Below are 15,104 nucleotides of genomic sequence, written 5' to 3'. Positions count from 1 at the left end.
TGACTAAAGAAAATGCTAATATTGCCAACTTAAATGCATATTTTGCATTCTTTAGAAAAGCATGTACATAGCATTTCTTTCATCTTTCATACAGGGAACACTGATGTTTATTAGTCCACCTCATATACACCAAAGGGGTTTTCTGGGTGTTGCTTTGTTACTATCAAAAAATAAAAAATGCACAAGCAGAAACAAATCCAATATGAGCTGACCCTTTATTCTATTAGAGGAGACTGTTCTGCATGCATGTATAAAAATAATAATCAGTCATTAATAAACACTGAACTTTTGTAATGAAGGTCTGGTTCCAAGACTAACTCAGTCTGAGCATCTTCAGTGGATTAATTGCTATGAGATCATATATCTCAGCTGCAGAAAAGCTAAATGGAAGTTTTAATGTGCTGTAAGCCAGCTACATCAATGTAACTTATTCCCTCTAGTCAAGCAACATCAATTTCAGAAGCAGCTATTATCCACACCCTTTGTTTCAGGGTTCTTTTTTTCAGTATTATAAATTGCTATTGCAGAAGAATTGGAATTGGAAACATTGCTAATTAGTACCTTCCTTTTGAAAGGTAAGATTTTAAATTATTCCTAATCTATTACTGAATCTGTTAGGAAAAAAATCAGGTATCCTCACTCTAAAGCAGCACCTCCTTCTCTTGCCTTGGAAGGGGAAGGGATAAACTTCCCTTAACAAATGCATCTCTTCCCAGACCCTAGTCTGAAATTAATTTGGCACTGTGTCTCTAAAAAGATGCAAGGCAGGAGAAATAGTTGTTGCTGTGTAAATGCACAGCAAGAGCTCTGCAAAACATGTAACTCTTCTGCATGCCCAACCCCATGCAGCACAATTATGTAGTTCAGCTGCCTCATGAGCCTCAATACCTCTAAAGAACAGCACAGGATTTTCTCTTTTTCTTAATTAATTAAAAGGACCATCTGATAGAATATGTAGCACACAATCCTAAATTAGGTTAGAGGATTAGTTTAGAGGATTTATCGTGTGTAGTTTGCATGTATTCACAGAATGGAGAACAAAATTCTCATATTAAATGGGGCGTAATTTTTAAGGAGATCCATACTTAGTGTCAGAATCTGATGGCCAGTACATACTTAAACTGTCTCTTCTAATCCTTTGTAAATTCCCCTGCCAACGTAACTAGATTTGTGCCACCGCTTCCGCCGGCATCTTTACTTGAGGGAATCCCAGGAGTGTTACCACACCGTTTTATACACTGCTAGTGCAACGGATTAATCAAACCACTGCAAGCCAACACGTGCTAGAGCAGAGCCAAGGACACTGGCAGTGATGCTGAAGGTGGACTTGGCCCTTCGCAGCGCCACTGGCCTGGGAAAGCGCAAGGTGATGGTTTTAAGGCTCTAGTCAGTAGTACCCACTGGTACTGGGCACAGCACCCGAGCATCTGGGCCAGTCTCCTCAGGTCAGTCACTGCACAAATGACTGTGACCACCAGCGCCATAATGCTGATGAGGGAGATGATTTTCCACCCGCCTTTGTGCGACCGATTCTATCAAACTAACAAAGGCCTGGGAAATGCTAGTACACTGATTCTGTACATAGAGATATACTACCTTCTGTTTTGAATTTTACAAGATGTAATTAATTTACACAGTGTAACTTTAGTTTTAATAAGACAAAACTGGAGAGAAGGAATTTGCATATGTTTTGTTTAATGACAAATATGTATAATATCCATTTTACTGAAGGAGATTAAAATATATAGGCACGAGCCTTTTAAAATATATAGGCAGAAGCCTTGCTCAATTAAAAACTGCTTGTTGTAGTGTTCCAGCCCACTTCAACTTTAGGGTCACCACCTCTGGAAACCAAAGTGAAGTATGGTGTGAGATGGGTCACAGAGATTTCCAGGACAGAAAATACAAAGTTTAACTTAACACAAATGATATAGCACTCTCCTGAGGTGGTCACAGGCATCCAGATCGGTCAGACAATTAGAAGGCATTGTGACTGGAAAAAATTGGCCTAAAAAATGCACTGAATCAATGCATCTAACTTCCAGGTTCTGCTAGAGGAAAGCGTTAACAACATGGGAGATACTAACATGTAGGGCTTGTGTAGGGCTGTGAAATTTGTCCTTTAATTGCCAGGAAAAAAGCCTAATACCAAGGGTTAACAGTAAAGATTCAACACATGCAACTTGTTTGGAAGCTAGCTGTTAAAAAGATTTAAGTAAAGTGCTGATATGCTTCAACCATAGTTTCCAGAGTTGCTAATAAAGCCATCATCTGTTCTTCAGGAAAAAAAATGATGTTTGCAGATATTTCTTGAAGAAACTGTGGTAGCTTTTGAAAAGTTTCTAGCTCTCTAAAATACGTATCTACTAACCAATCTGCAGAAAATGTATTCTTCATCTTACAGTTATCATGAGCCATTACTGTAAGTACGTTTGAACAAGCTACCTCTCTGAGAGTTAAAGTAAAGGGTGAAGAGAGATTATAAACTGAACAAAAGTTCAGCAGCATCTTATTAAATAAAATCAAGCACAGTTCTTTCTGCTGAGTGCAAAAATCTTGCTCTGTGTGTTCATAGAAGCTTTCAATGTTCTCTTCTGGATGAACAACATTCAGAAGTTCTTGCTTCACTGGTTCAGACTCAACATAATCCAGTGGCAATTTTCCATCAGAGTCCCTCTGCTGTAGGAGGAGTGGTCCTGCAGGGAACATACAAACATTAATAATAACAGGTCATTTGATTTGGAAGCCAAACAAGATTTGGTTTGGTTTTTTTCCAGAAGCTAGAAAGTCTGTTTAAATTCCTTTCTGTACTAAGTTATGTTGCTGTAACTGATGAGTTACACTTTTGCAATACAATCTAGAACATGTAGAGATACCCTTTGTAACAGTTTCTTCACGATATTGGCTTAATTTTCTTCCCCGTTTTGCTAGGTTAAAACCCAAGGATTATTATATAGAAATGGAAAAGAAATTCAAATGTTCCTTATCCCAAAATTTCAAGTAACGATACATAGAGTGTGTAAAAATGTAATGTTATTACTGTTGTAAAATTCCATTAGGTATGTTATAGACCAGGTTATTTGTTGACACTGACTGCAAATTAAAGGCAAATGACTATGATGGTCTTTATTTTACATTTCTGGATGGTGTTGTTAAGCTTGTCCTAGGCTAGGCAGCAAGGTAAGCTATTGAGGTAGTAATCCTAGTCTCCCCTAACAATTGAGTTTCAAAATTTTGTCTTAACAGATTTCTGAAATTAGTTACTTCAATAAAGAGATTTAAAGTAAGTAAGTGAGACACATTCTACTTGTTCAGATTATACTACATTATTTTGGTGTTTCCTGTTTATTAATACAATGGAGCTATTAATATTTAAATAGTTTACAGATGTCTTGGTAAGTTTATGAAAGGCTGCATCAGTAAGAAAAAATGAAGGCAGTTACACTACAGGTGGTGTTTTTCCAAAGATGAACACATCAGAAATCTTCTTATGTAAATCTGGGTTACTATGCTAAAGTAATAATGCAATTTTATCGTGAATACATTTTCAGAAATATATTTTAATTACACAAGGTAATTCACCACATTACATATCCATACTAGAGGTTTTAACTTTGCTGTGATTAAAGCTGTATAGTTTTACTCCATCACTGATTATACAAGAAAAGTAAATTTTGCAACCTGAAGGTTTTTCAAGAAAGAAGGTGAAAAACATTTTTCCAGAGATGTCTTACAAATTATTGAGCTGAGCAAATCCACATTGAATAGGTAACATGCTTTCTACCATAGTCTTGTCAGCTACTTGACAGGCCAAAACCCAGAGTGTGACACAGGCAAAGATAAGGGTACATGCAGCCTTACAGTTGCCAGAAAACCTTGATGAATGCAAGTGCAAGTAGAGCTCTTCCCCCAGGACAACAGGATCATCCACTACCTATTCTTCACAATAGCCTAGGAAAAATGCACATCTGTCAGTGCAATGCCATTTCCAATTGAGGAGCTGGGCTTACTACAATATTGGCTATTGCATCACTTAGACCGATTGAACCGAGCCCAGGTATTGGCTCGGCATGTCAGACACATGGTTCAGTAGATATATAAAACACCTGGGAGCCACTGAACTGAAGCTCAGCACACACAGAGGTAGCACTGCAGAGGAATGTATTGATTATGCGCTGGTGCTTGCGTAACAGACACAGAAATAGCCTTTAGGGGGCAGGAGAAGACTGTAAATACGGAAGGTCTTATGCCAAGAATGAAACAGAATTTTGTTTCTCTACCTTAATTAAGTAATAGACCATCTAAATACAGTGCATTATTCTGCCTTATGGCTACATGCAGAATGATTTTTATTGAAAAAATCTGGACTCAGCATATAATGCACAGAGATTAAACTTACACAGTAGGCCAATGGTAAGGATATCACAAATATTCATTTTAGTAAATGAATTAGGAGTAGTCAATATCCAAGACCATACTTTGCAGTGTTTTTTAAAAAAAACATGCTAAGCTGATTATATTGATACGGTATATTTCAAGACAAGATACAAGTTCCCTATCGCTGAACAAAAAATATTGTTCAAAATATTTATTACGTGTCTGCCTAAGGGGCGATGTTTCTTATTTTAGAAACTAAGGCATCCCTCCCACTATTATCCCTAAACAGCAGTTACCACAATTACAATATAGATTCCTTTCTTAAACTAATTACCAAGCTAATTGTGTTCTTCAAAGACCATCACATTAATTTTCATAAATGTTGAACAAATTTATGTTGAAATACCTGATTATATAGAGATTTACTGATCTATTTTTGCATCATGGTAAAAATAGATCAAAACAAAATAAAAACCTTAGCTTTGCTTGGTGACTAGGTAATCTTTATCTTCATTAATGAGTTTGGAGAATATAGTTACAATGCATATGGTGTAAAATGCATAATAAAAACATTACCATATTGGAAAAAAAAGTGAAAAACCTGAGTAATTTCATATTCAGCTGACCAAGATAAGTGTAAAAACAGTATTATTTTTATTGTGACCAAAACAGCTTGGCTTAAAAAGGTTTTAAAATAAATATTTCATAATAACATTGTATTTTAAGCATCTATTAAGAAAAACACCACGAACTTCATATGGACTCAGCACAGTGGCTAATTTCCCTAAACCAGTTTAGCATAAATGCACTCACCCCCATGCTGAAGTAGCAGCTTGCCAATTTCTACATGTCCATTTGACAGTGCATCATGCAAAGGAGTCACCCCGTCCACTTGACTGAGCAGGTCCACCTCTGGACAACGTTGCAAAATTTCGCGGACACACACTGTGCTGCCATGGTTACAGGCTTCATGCAAAGGCGTCCAGCCAGCATAGTCTGAATTATAAATCAAGGGAAGTTTTAAAACAGCAGAAGTAGTACTAAAATGTTAATATTGTAATTCATTAGGCAGCAAAACACTTTACTTTTTAGTTTTCATCATGGCTACAGCAGCAGCTTGTGATTTGAAAACAAGAAATTCTATTGAAAAACATCTAAAAAAATTAAATAGCATTTTAAAAAATCAATAGAAAATGCAATGTTAAAACACACTTGAGTTATAAATTAAACTTTCCTCAATTTTTGCTATGAAGTCCTCATTTTGTGTTATTTAAAACAATAGACAGTTTTAATAGTATAAATTCAAACTTTATTACCAAACATATATATTAATATAGTTCTTTATCTGACTTAATTTCTTAGTTCTGTAGAGAAAATTAATAACTTACCTTTAACATTAATGTCTCTTCCAGGGAAAGAGAGAAGCTGAATCAATCTCTCCACTTTGTTACTTATGCAAGCTCTATGCAGTGCTGTCTCTCCTACCATAAAAAATTAATAGATTACACTAGACTAGGCAAGATAGGAACTAAAGAAAATAATCAAAGTGCCTGGAACTAGGAGACCTGGCTATACGCCAGAAAATTCAATAATGGGTAAGATTTTCCTTTATCCTGTTTAAACATCTTTTAAGAAAATGCAAAAAAAAAACCCACAGAGCTTCTGTTCCACCAGAGATCCAGCAATGAAATTGTATTGCAAATGGTTTAACATAGGAATTATCTCCCCCCAGTTCAAGGTTTAAAGCTTCAATCACACTATAAAAGCACGAAGTGATCACAGAACACCAAAAATACCAGGTTTTGAAGCAATAAAACTTTAGAGTGCAGTTGCCCTCCCTTAAATTTATTCATGAACCTACGTTAAAATGTATGGGGTTTTTAACACAGCATTTATAGCTTAATTCAAATGAATGTTTCTGGCTAAGCACGAGTGCCTCTACACACTCAAGTATAATTCAGAACTTCAAATCCGTTAACAGATGGTTTGCTGTTCCTCAATAGGCTGTCTGACTTGGCTACAGTAGCAAGGGAGGGGGGAAAAAGAGAAATAAATTAAGTGGTCCTAATAATAATAAAAAAAAGAAAATCCTCTGGAAAAAAAATCCCAAGCCTTAGTACCATGTAAAGCTGAAGTAAGTGTGAAAAATTGAACAGCAAGCAACTGAGAACTGCTGCTTATATGTAAAGACACCATTAGTTTCTGCATGATAAAAACTTCAGACCCATTCTAAACGCTGTTTTGCTTTCACTAAATGATTAGGTTTGAACAAGAGCCAGAGAAAAATCTTGATGCCAGGTGAAAGATGATGCAACAAACATCTTAGAAATGAAAAATATCTCGGGCTAAATCTCCCAGTCGTTGCAATAAGATTTACATGGTATGTTTTGTTATACTAATACCTTCACTATGTAAATCTGTCAGCTGCATACTCATTCTTTCAACAGAAGATACTACTTACAATTTTGGCAGGGGAAGAATAGAAAAAAAACAGTTGTTTTTTGTTGGTTTTTTGCCCCAGTCCTTCAGCTCACTTTTCTTTGTAGAAGTCAGCATGCAATAATTCACATCAATTTCACTTGCAAAAGCAATAAGAGAAGGGAACCAATTTAAAAAATGCATGGTCTGGCTCTGTTGCTGAAGCTCTCTTAAATCCCAAAAGAGGGTGAGGGCTTTTTTGTCCTTCAGTGTTTGTGATACAATTCTGTTTTTAATTTTTTGAACAATCCTAGCTTGCTTTTGCCAGTTTTTTCTAAGCATTCTCTTGGGTGCCATGATTGTTGGCAATAAATAAATATTTAGATACATATTTATATATATATAAATAAATAAAACACATATAGTTGTGTTTTAAGTGATACAGGTAAATTTCGGATGATGAAGATGACAAAAAGTAGTTCCAGCAAGTAATTTTGTTCAGGTAAAGGCTCATGTAAAGTATGATTTATTAAATTTGTGTAGTAAGTGGGAACTGAATGAATTATTGCAGTGCTGTTTTATTCCTTAGGTACTTGGGTTCCAGTATAGCTAAGACAAAAGCCAAATGCCTTTCATAGTCTGGGCTGAATGCCTGGAAGAAAACAGTCCATATGCTTAACACAGCTATGTAACATAGCATACTCCTCAGTCTTTGTTCACAAAATGTCTAGGACTGAAAGAGATGAAGACTGAATTATACTTTCAAATCAGAAGACGTTGATCCTACCAAGCACAGGTTGAGGTGGATTAGCAAAGTAAGGCAGGCAAGACTGGAATGAGCTCACACAAGCTGTACACTGTATTTAATATCTGGGAGGGGGAGGGGAATGAAGAAGGCAGCTTTATTCTACCACATATACCATTTCTCCTTTTAAATAGACATTGGAAAAAAAAACCATGAACCATAAGAAAATAATTCTTGGGAATAAGCCATCATTTTAGTTCAGCATTCATCAGAACAAGATTTTAAACCTGAAACTGTGGATTGTAACCATATAAAGTTCTTAACATAAATTAGATATATAGAATACCTTTAATATTTCTTTTGTAAAAATGTGCCTCTTCAGCCAAAAGGTAGCAATTCTTTTTGGTGTATGAAGCCTCAACTTCTGCTTTTGCTTTAGGCTTTTTTGTCAATGGAGGGCACTTATTAAAGATTAAGCCACTGAAAAGAGAGCAAAGGGGACACGTCTAAAATCACTATTTCATATTTTAAGATAATGTATATGTACTTAATGATTTTAAATGTGTATATAGAGCATACTTAGATCTATCAATTTCAGAATTATTTCTGAAATGTCTTAATTACATAATTACAATGTCATTTCATTGTAACTTTGTTTAAAACAGTAATAAAATTAAATTACCCACAATTAAACTTTCTTTAAAGGTAATTCTATGAACGGTTCAACTTCTCTGTGTACCCTTTAAATTTCATATTGGGAAAATATAACTACATCAGTCTGCATATACACTGAGATGGAGGATGGAGAGAAAGGGGGAACCCCAGCCCAGAGGTGTCACAGGTTTACAATGGAGCTTTCTGTCAGTGGCAATAATTTGTAGACAACAAAACAGGTCATATAAAGTTCAAGAAATGTGTCAGGTCAGAAGCTGTCCCCCAAAGCAGAATAAAATTGGTGATGTTATAGGTATTACTTACGGTAGATCAGGCAGCACTTTGACTTGGTTCTGCTTATCGCCACTTAGCATCTGTAATGCCCTTTGAGACTCAGGGCATGGCCGTTGCCCTATTTTCTTTTTCTTTGCTGTGTGCATCTTTCTTGTCTCATGCATCCCTACCTCTCGCAAAGCGGGCGAATAGGCACAGACCTGTTGCAAAAGTAACATTTTCAATTACTTCATATACAGTAAATTAAAATGCAGTCATTTTCTTTTGTTGCCCTTCATGCAAAGCAGTTATCCACCACCACAGCTTGCTGTATCCAACTTTATGAAAATATGATCCCTAAACAATTGCATATATAGATTTGTTAAAGTTGTCATCTGCAATCTTCTTTTATACTCTTGTAATTCACTCTTTATCCTGGCCTCGGGGGTGAGTGGCTTCTGTCTGAGCCAGAAAGTGGGAAATTCCAGACCTCTCTCTTGGGTTTTTGGTAGCTGAGAAAACTTTGATCACTTTAGCTGGACATAAGACTGAAGTAAATCTAATTGATTCTCAGGTACTTAATGAAAGTCTTTGCATCCTTCCTGCTCCCAAGCCAGGGAGAAAAACCCAGGGAGCAATTTGGTAAAGAAATACTCCCCTCCTTCATTCTAAGATGAGGGGTTGGATTAAGCCTTTGAGCATTGTGAAGGCGATAAGCTAGTTATCTCTTAGGTGCTCTCTCATTATTTGGATAGCTTTGGATGTTGTAGATATTTTGGTTTCCTTCCAGTAGTACAGAGCTTCCAACCCACTTATACCATTCATTTTAAAAACTTGTCTAAGTTTCTGCAGTTTGGCAAAAGCATAGGAATAAAATCCAGTGAGGGGTTCATTCAATGATTACACAACAATTATATCTGAAGAAAGATATTAAAGAAGGCTTTGAGTATCTAGCAGATCACTGTAAATTCTGCAGGCAACTTGCAACAGGTGAGGGACACCTTAGTTGCACCTTCATTGTACATCTACCACCAGAGAGTAGGAGGCCGCTATTTCAACACATAGAAAAGCCTAGCTGATAGGATGCTATATGAGAAGAGCTGGCACAATTGGACGATTGATAGTTAATATTTAGGAGGTACAATAATGCCTAGGAAAACCACAAAAAACACATGAGCTTGTTTCAAGCATTATAAATATTTACATTTAAGTAGTTGCAGAGTGATCAGTAGTCATGGCAATACTAAAAATAGCATATGTATTGGCAACATACGTTAAACATTAGATACACAGTTGGTTTATTTTTAAAATTCTGACAGTGTTTTATTCAAGCTCTGTTTAAACATGACGTATTGATAAGCAATGATCTCTGTTCACAATAAACTCCTGTAAAATTCAGTAAAACGTATATATGAAAAATGTATAAAGGTGTAAATTTGTTTTTCTTTAACCCTACCTGTGGGATTTTAGGACATATAGAAACAGTGGTGGATCCCATATTCTGTTTAGTGGTTAGTATTCAGATTACTGAAATGAGGCTCTAAGTTCAGGCATGTCATTACTGTGTCATCTCCCCGATTCACCTGATTTACTCCTGCAGCCATGGTTTTGAGAATTTCTTTCATCATGTATTTCCTCACCAGCTATCACAAAAATACACTGTGGTTCAAAATCATAAAATCTTATGTGTAACAAATGTTACATATAAGAATATATAGAATAATAGACTATCACCTATTCAAAAAACCTGAAGGAAAAGATAAGCCAGGAAAATCACACTATATTTGGCATTACTTATAAATGTAACATTGCAATAAAATACTTACATCAAAGATTATTTTAAAAATCTTTCATTGTGACTTTTCATGTTAACTGCATGTAAACAGATTAATCAAGTGTTAGAAATTCTGTGGCAAGAAAAATCTTACCATTGTTTTGAACCCGGATCTCAGGCAAAGAAAAATTTAAATGCAGTAGAGTCTATCTACAGGTGGAAGACAATGCATGCAATGAGCATGACCTTAGACCACAAAAGAAAGATGTTTTCTGAGACTTTCATGAATCCAATTACTTGTAAAATACTTAAGTGCGATAGGTTATTAAGGAGGGGAAGAGTTACTTACTATTTTCTGAAGAGAAAGAGGTTCTGTAGAAATAGTTATATTCCTCTGTAAACACATTTTTTTAAAAACTGCTTCTGCAACGAACATTTGAAGCCAGAGGGATGGTATGGAACAAATGAAAGTTTGCAAGTCACATATTGAAAAATCTGGGTAAAGGCAAAAGATGGGGGGGGACAGCCTTAAAATGAGAATATACAAACCTGTACACCTAAAGTTATCTAGAACACAGCTCTTCCAGAATTTTCTTTTTTCTTCTGTGGCAGATTCAGAAGCTATTCTCCATAAGAATTACTAAAAATGCTCATATTGAAAAAGATTTTATCCATCATCTGATAATAAGACCAAAGAATGGTCAACAGATCTTAAAAGGCAAAGCACGGATTTTTATGTGGAACTTCAAAATACAAACTGGTAAAAGTTACACCTTGATTTTGAGAATGAAATTATTTTTTTGGGAAGTTATCCAAGTGATTACCTTTAACATCTGTTAATTGACACAGTACCAACACAATTCATATAAAAGGTATAACACATGAACAAAGAAATCTGCAAGTAATGCAGGGTGACCTACAAATTCTGCCTTAAAATCAACCACACTCACATGTACCAAATAGTTCATACTGTTCTAAGAAAACCCAAAGCAGACAGTGGCAGCAGAATATGTATCTATATCTATCTCAGTATCTATGAGGCATATGTCTGGACTACCTCTCTCTTTTTTTCTTGGAAAAGGAGACAGAATAGCTGATTTTAATTAGGGTGATATTTGTATTTTGATTCCAGCAAAATAATTTTGTCAAAATAGCAACTGAAACAGGAAGAAAGCATGGTCTGCCATGATGAAGAAAGTCTTTACTGTATTGAGGGAATATTCTCTTCTGCTAAGAAGTGCTCATACATTAACCGATCCATAGACTCAATCAAAACAGAAAGACAAATTTGGAGAGTATAGATGTTTTCTACTCTAAGAGCAACAGAATTCAGCAGAACTCTGCAACAGTTTTTTGGGCTCTAAGTGCTGTGGACTGAATGGAGTAGCACTGATCACCAATACGTCAAAGAATCTTTACTCTTTATAACTAGACTGTGAATGTTGTTCTTGTGAATGCTCTCCATGAAGGAGAGCATAGAAAGTATAATTTTCCCTTTGTTACAAGAAAGTGAGAAAGTATTATAGAAATATATATGCAAGATTCTCCCTATTATATGAAAGCTAAAAAATCCATTGGAGAGGTGGCAATAGTAGTAGATACTAAAAGCTCCACTGATTTAAATACTATAAAGATCCAACTCATTTGTCCTTCTAAGATCTAAGGCAGGCTACAACAGTTCTGATAACTTGCCTTTTGTAAGACTGGAGTGGAGCTATTTGTCTAGAGACTAATTTAAGTTTATTTTTTTCAGGATAGTTCTTCTCCAGAGTCCAGTTAGGAGAAGGCAGCAACACTTTAAATGAAGCCTATGTACACCTATCTCTAGAGAAAATGACTGAAACGAGGATATCCATACAGGTGTTAACAGCTGACTTACAGTTTTCCCACTATTTCCTGGGGCGGGGGGAGAAGGGAGGAGTTTTCATGGTAATTAAGTTTGAAAATTAAATTAAAAACATTCAGTAGTTTTCCTCAGATTATTTTTTTGGTCTTTTGAGTTCCTCGTCCCATAACTGCTAAAAGGACAAATACCTCAACTGACATTCCATGTTAAATGATAATGGTTCAAGTCATGACATTTCTCTTAATCTAGTATATTTAATGAAGAGTAACAACAGTGATTCATGGGACTAGGTGGAATTTCCCCCCACCCCCAATAAAGACAGTTAAGTCTAAGGATTTGGAACGAGACATTGAAATGTTTGATTTGAAGCCTGTATGGGTCAAAAATTTCAGCGTAGCTTTTGGACTTAGGGCTGAAGTGTCTTTAGGAAACAAGATAAGTTTGTGTAGTGAAAAATTTTACCTGAGAACTGGCCTGAGCTAAGGTGTCTCCAATTGCCTCTCTGAAGTTATGGCTTACTATGATACGTTTAAAGGTCTTCCTAAACCAACAAAAATGATTCAAAGATTTTTTTTTTCTTCCCACTGTGTAGTCTTGCTTTCACATTAACACCTATTGAGATTTACTTAGAGGGTTTTTAACAAGAAAGCCTGTTCTATTTGGTCTTTGCTTGGGACAGACAGACACATACACACAATAAAACAGTTTCCTGCATATGTACACATCACACCATAAGACCACACAGCTGCAACAGAAGGTAAAATGTAACTTGAAAGTAAACCAAGGGTTTTAGTTAGAGCTTTAGTGTATCTGATTAACAGGCTTTGAGAGGCCTTTCAAACACTCACCATCACATGAAATGGCAAGGTACTGTGCCAAATCATCAGCTATTTGATGAAACACATTTTTATCCATAAGTAAACCTGAGATGATCCAATATTCCACTACAGTTCCAAGAATTGCATTTAATAGACCAGCTATTTCACACCTGAAAGCCTAAATGAAAAAAAAAAAAAAAAGAGTATCTATAGACCTGTACTGTATAACAAATTCACACCGATAATGTACCAGTAATAACACTAGAGAACACTGTTTAAAACAACATGCAAAATGGGATCAAAGCTTACAAGTACAAAGTGTGATTTCTTTTAATGTTAGGTTTTATTTAACTGTAAGATTTCACATACTGCATTCATGCTAGTTAACCTTGTGTTTAATTTGACAATTACAGGGATCTTATTCTCCCTGCTCTATTAGGATTCTCTTTTCCTAAAGATTTCATCATGACATTAAAGCTTCTTTTGTAACTAACCGTGTATGTCTGTGCCAAAAGGGAGAAAGATGCAAGGTGTTAGTATCCTGCACAGAAAAAACTCTGGCAGCCTGACTGTAGGGTCAGGAAACTTTCTTCTGCTAGCAAAAATTCCAAAGAGACTAGCAACTGCAAAGTTAGAAACAACACAAACATAGCCTTACTTTTTTCTCTCCTGAACCTGCACAAAATGGTCATGTGCAGATAAAAAAGCCAAAGCATATTTCCTACAGGAGGCATCAATATACAGCACTTTAACATGCTACCCTGAAAGTACCATGAGACACATCAACATGTTTCTTCATCCACATGAGCACTTCGTCATCAGTACTGGCTGGGTAAAGCAGTGCTTCTAGTGTCTGAGTTAGTCTGTGTAAAGGCAAGTCAGATCTGTCTACTCAACACCTTTCAGTGCCATGCACAGATATTTTATGCAATGATTCTGACTTAAGTTATTCCACTTGACCACATGTACTACCACAGAAAATTCGGTATTTGTACATCAGTTTTGCAAGTGCAAATTGGAAGAGTATGTGCACTATAGAAGGAACACATGAAATTCATTTGCCCAAAGACACTAGTACCTAAGGCTCTACCAGAGAATCACAACTGTTACACTAGAGCACCAGCCAATATATTGCATTCTAGTGAAAGAGAATGAGTCTTTCAAAACGGACAATTTTGGGTAAGAGGGAAATTGACCTGAATATGTACTTACTTATTTATCAGCTTTTTGTTTTACAGAATTACTTAAAGGAAACAAAACCTTTCTATCTTTTGTTGTAGTCTCACACAATAGTCAATAGTTTGTCTGATAATCCTCTGAGAAAAAAATATGTTCAAAGTTGGTTTCAAATAATTTATTAGGATTCCCTCAGGAGCTGGAAAGCACCAAAGACTGAAACGGTTTGAGCTTCATCAATAAATCAGACATACACAAGAGTAACAGAAACTGTGACACAGATGAGATTTTTAATAAAAAGATTACAAAATAATTTGTCAAAAACCGACCTAAAAACTGTCCCCACAGTTAACAGACTTACTCGTCATGCAAAAGAAAAGGAATAAACACAACTACAAATAAACATTGTGTGGGGAAGCAGTAGAATCTCCATCACTGAAGGCTTTTAAGAACTGGTCAGGCAAAATCTGTTAGGAATGTGATGTCTCAGATTGCTTCCAGCCCTACCTTCTCTTACTCTGTTAAGCGCTACCTGATTTGGTTTGCCCCTTGCTTTACTGTATCACAGTACTTTATTGTAGATGAACTGTGGGATCTCATAATAAAAAAACCTTGATGTCAAAAAACATTGATATGGCACGTCAAAAACATGAAAATAATTTTTTTCAATTAAAATGTAAATATTTTAAAAGCTACATTACTCCCTGTCTTCCGAGGATTCAGGAATAGAAACTGAAGAACTAATTTAAAACATCTGAAATGCATTTAAATTTCCCTTAAGTATGCATACCTCTTATCATTGGACCCCAAAGCAAAATAGTGGGTGAATAATTTAAATCCATCAATAGTTCTTTGCAGGAAATAAATTACACAAATGCAGCAAGTAAGCACAATTTTAACAGAGGTAAGTGACAGGATCAAGGACATATAGATGTAATCTGAGGTAGATACAGATGTAAAGCACAAGTATTTACATTCTTTTTCTTGTTTCTAAATCACAAGCTTGTATTACTTCATCTGTGA

At 35.7% G+C, this 15,104-nt stretch overlaps 1 protein-coding gene across 1 annotated transcript in view; it reads right to left on the bottom strand.

Annotated features, from left to right (window-relative positions):
* Positions 1 to 2,211: 2,211 nt before the first annotated feature.
* The window catches only part of SLF1 (SMC5-SMC6 complex localization factor 1), a gene marked incomplete at both ends in the record, with an annotated part of 36,622 nt that continues 23,729 nt past the window's right edge, over positions 2,212 to 15,104 (bottom strand). Inside the window, 7 exons of the mRNA XM_082013347.1 lie at positions 2,212 to 2,696; positions 5,191 to 5,373; positions 5,766 to 5,858; positions 7,887 to 8,020; positions 8,519 to 8,688; positions 10,591 to 10,736; positions 12,936 to 13,083. Coding sequence (XP_081869473.1) covers positions 2,212 to 2,696; positions 5,191 to 5,373; positions 5,766 to 5,858; positions 7,887 to 8,020; positions 8,519 to 8,688; positions 10,591 to 10,736; positions 12,936 to 13,083 — 1,359 coding nt within the window. The remainder of the gene's footprint in view (positions 2,697 to 5,190; positions 5,374 to 5,765; positions 5,859 to 7,886; positions 8,021 to 8,518; positions 8,689 to 10,590; positions 10,737 to 12,935; positions 13,084 to 15,104) is intronic.

The sequence above is a fragment of the Phaethon aethereus genome, assembly GCF_964289735.1.
Source record: "Phaethon aethereus genome assembly, chromosome: Z".
NCBI lineage: Eukaryota > Metazoa > Chordata > Aves > Phaethontiformes > Phaethontidae > Phaethon > Phaethon aethereus.
The sequence above is the reverse complement of the archived record's forward strand: the minus strand, read 5'-3'. Positions and strand labels throughout refer to the sequence as shown.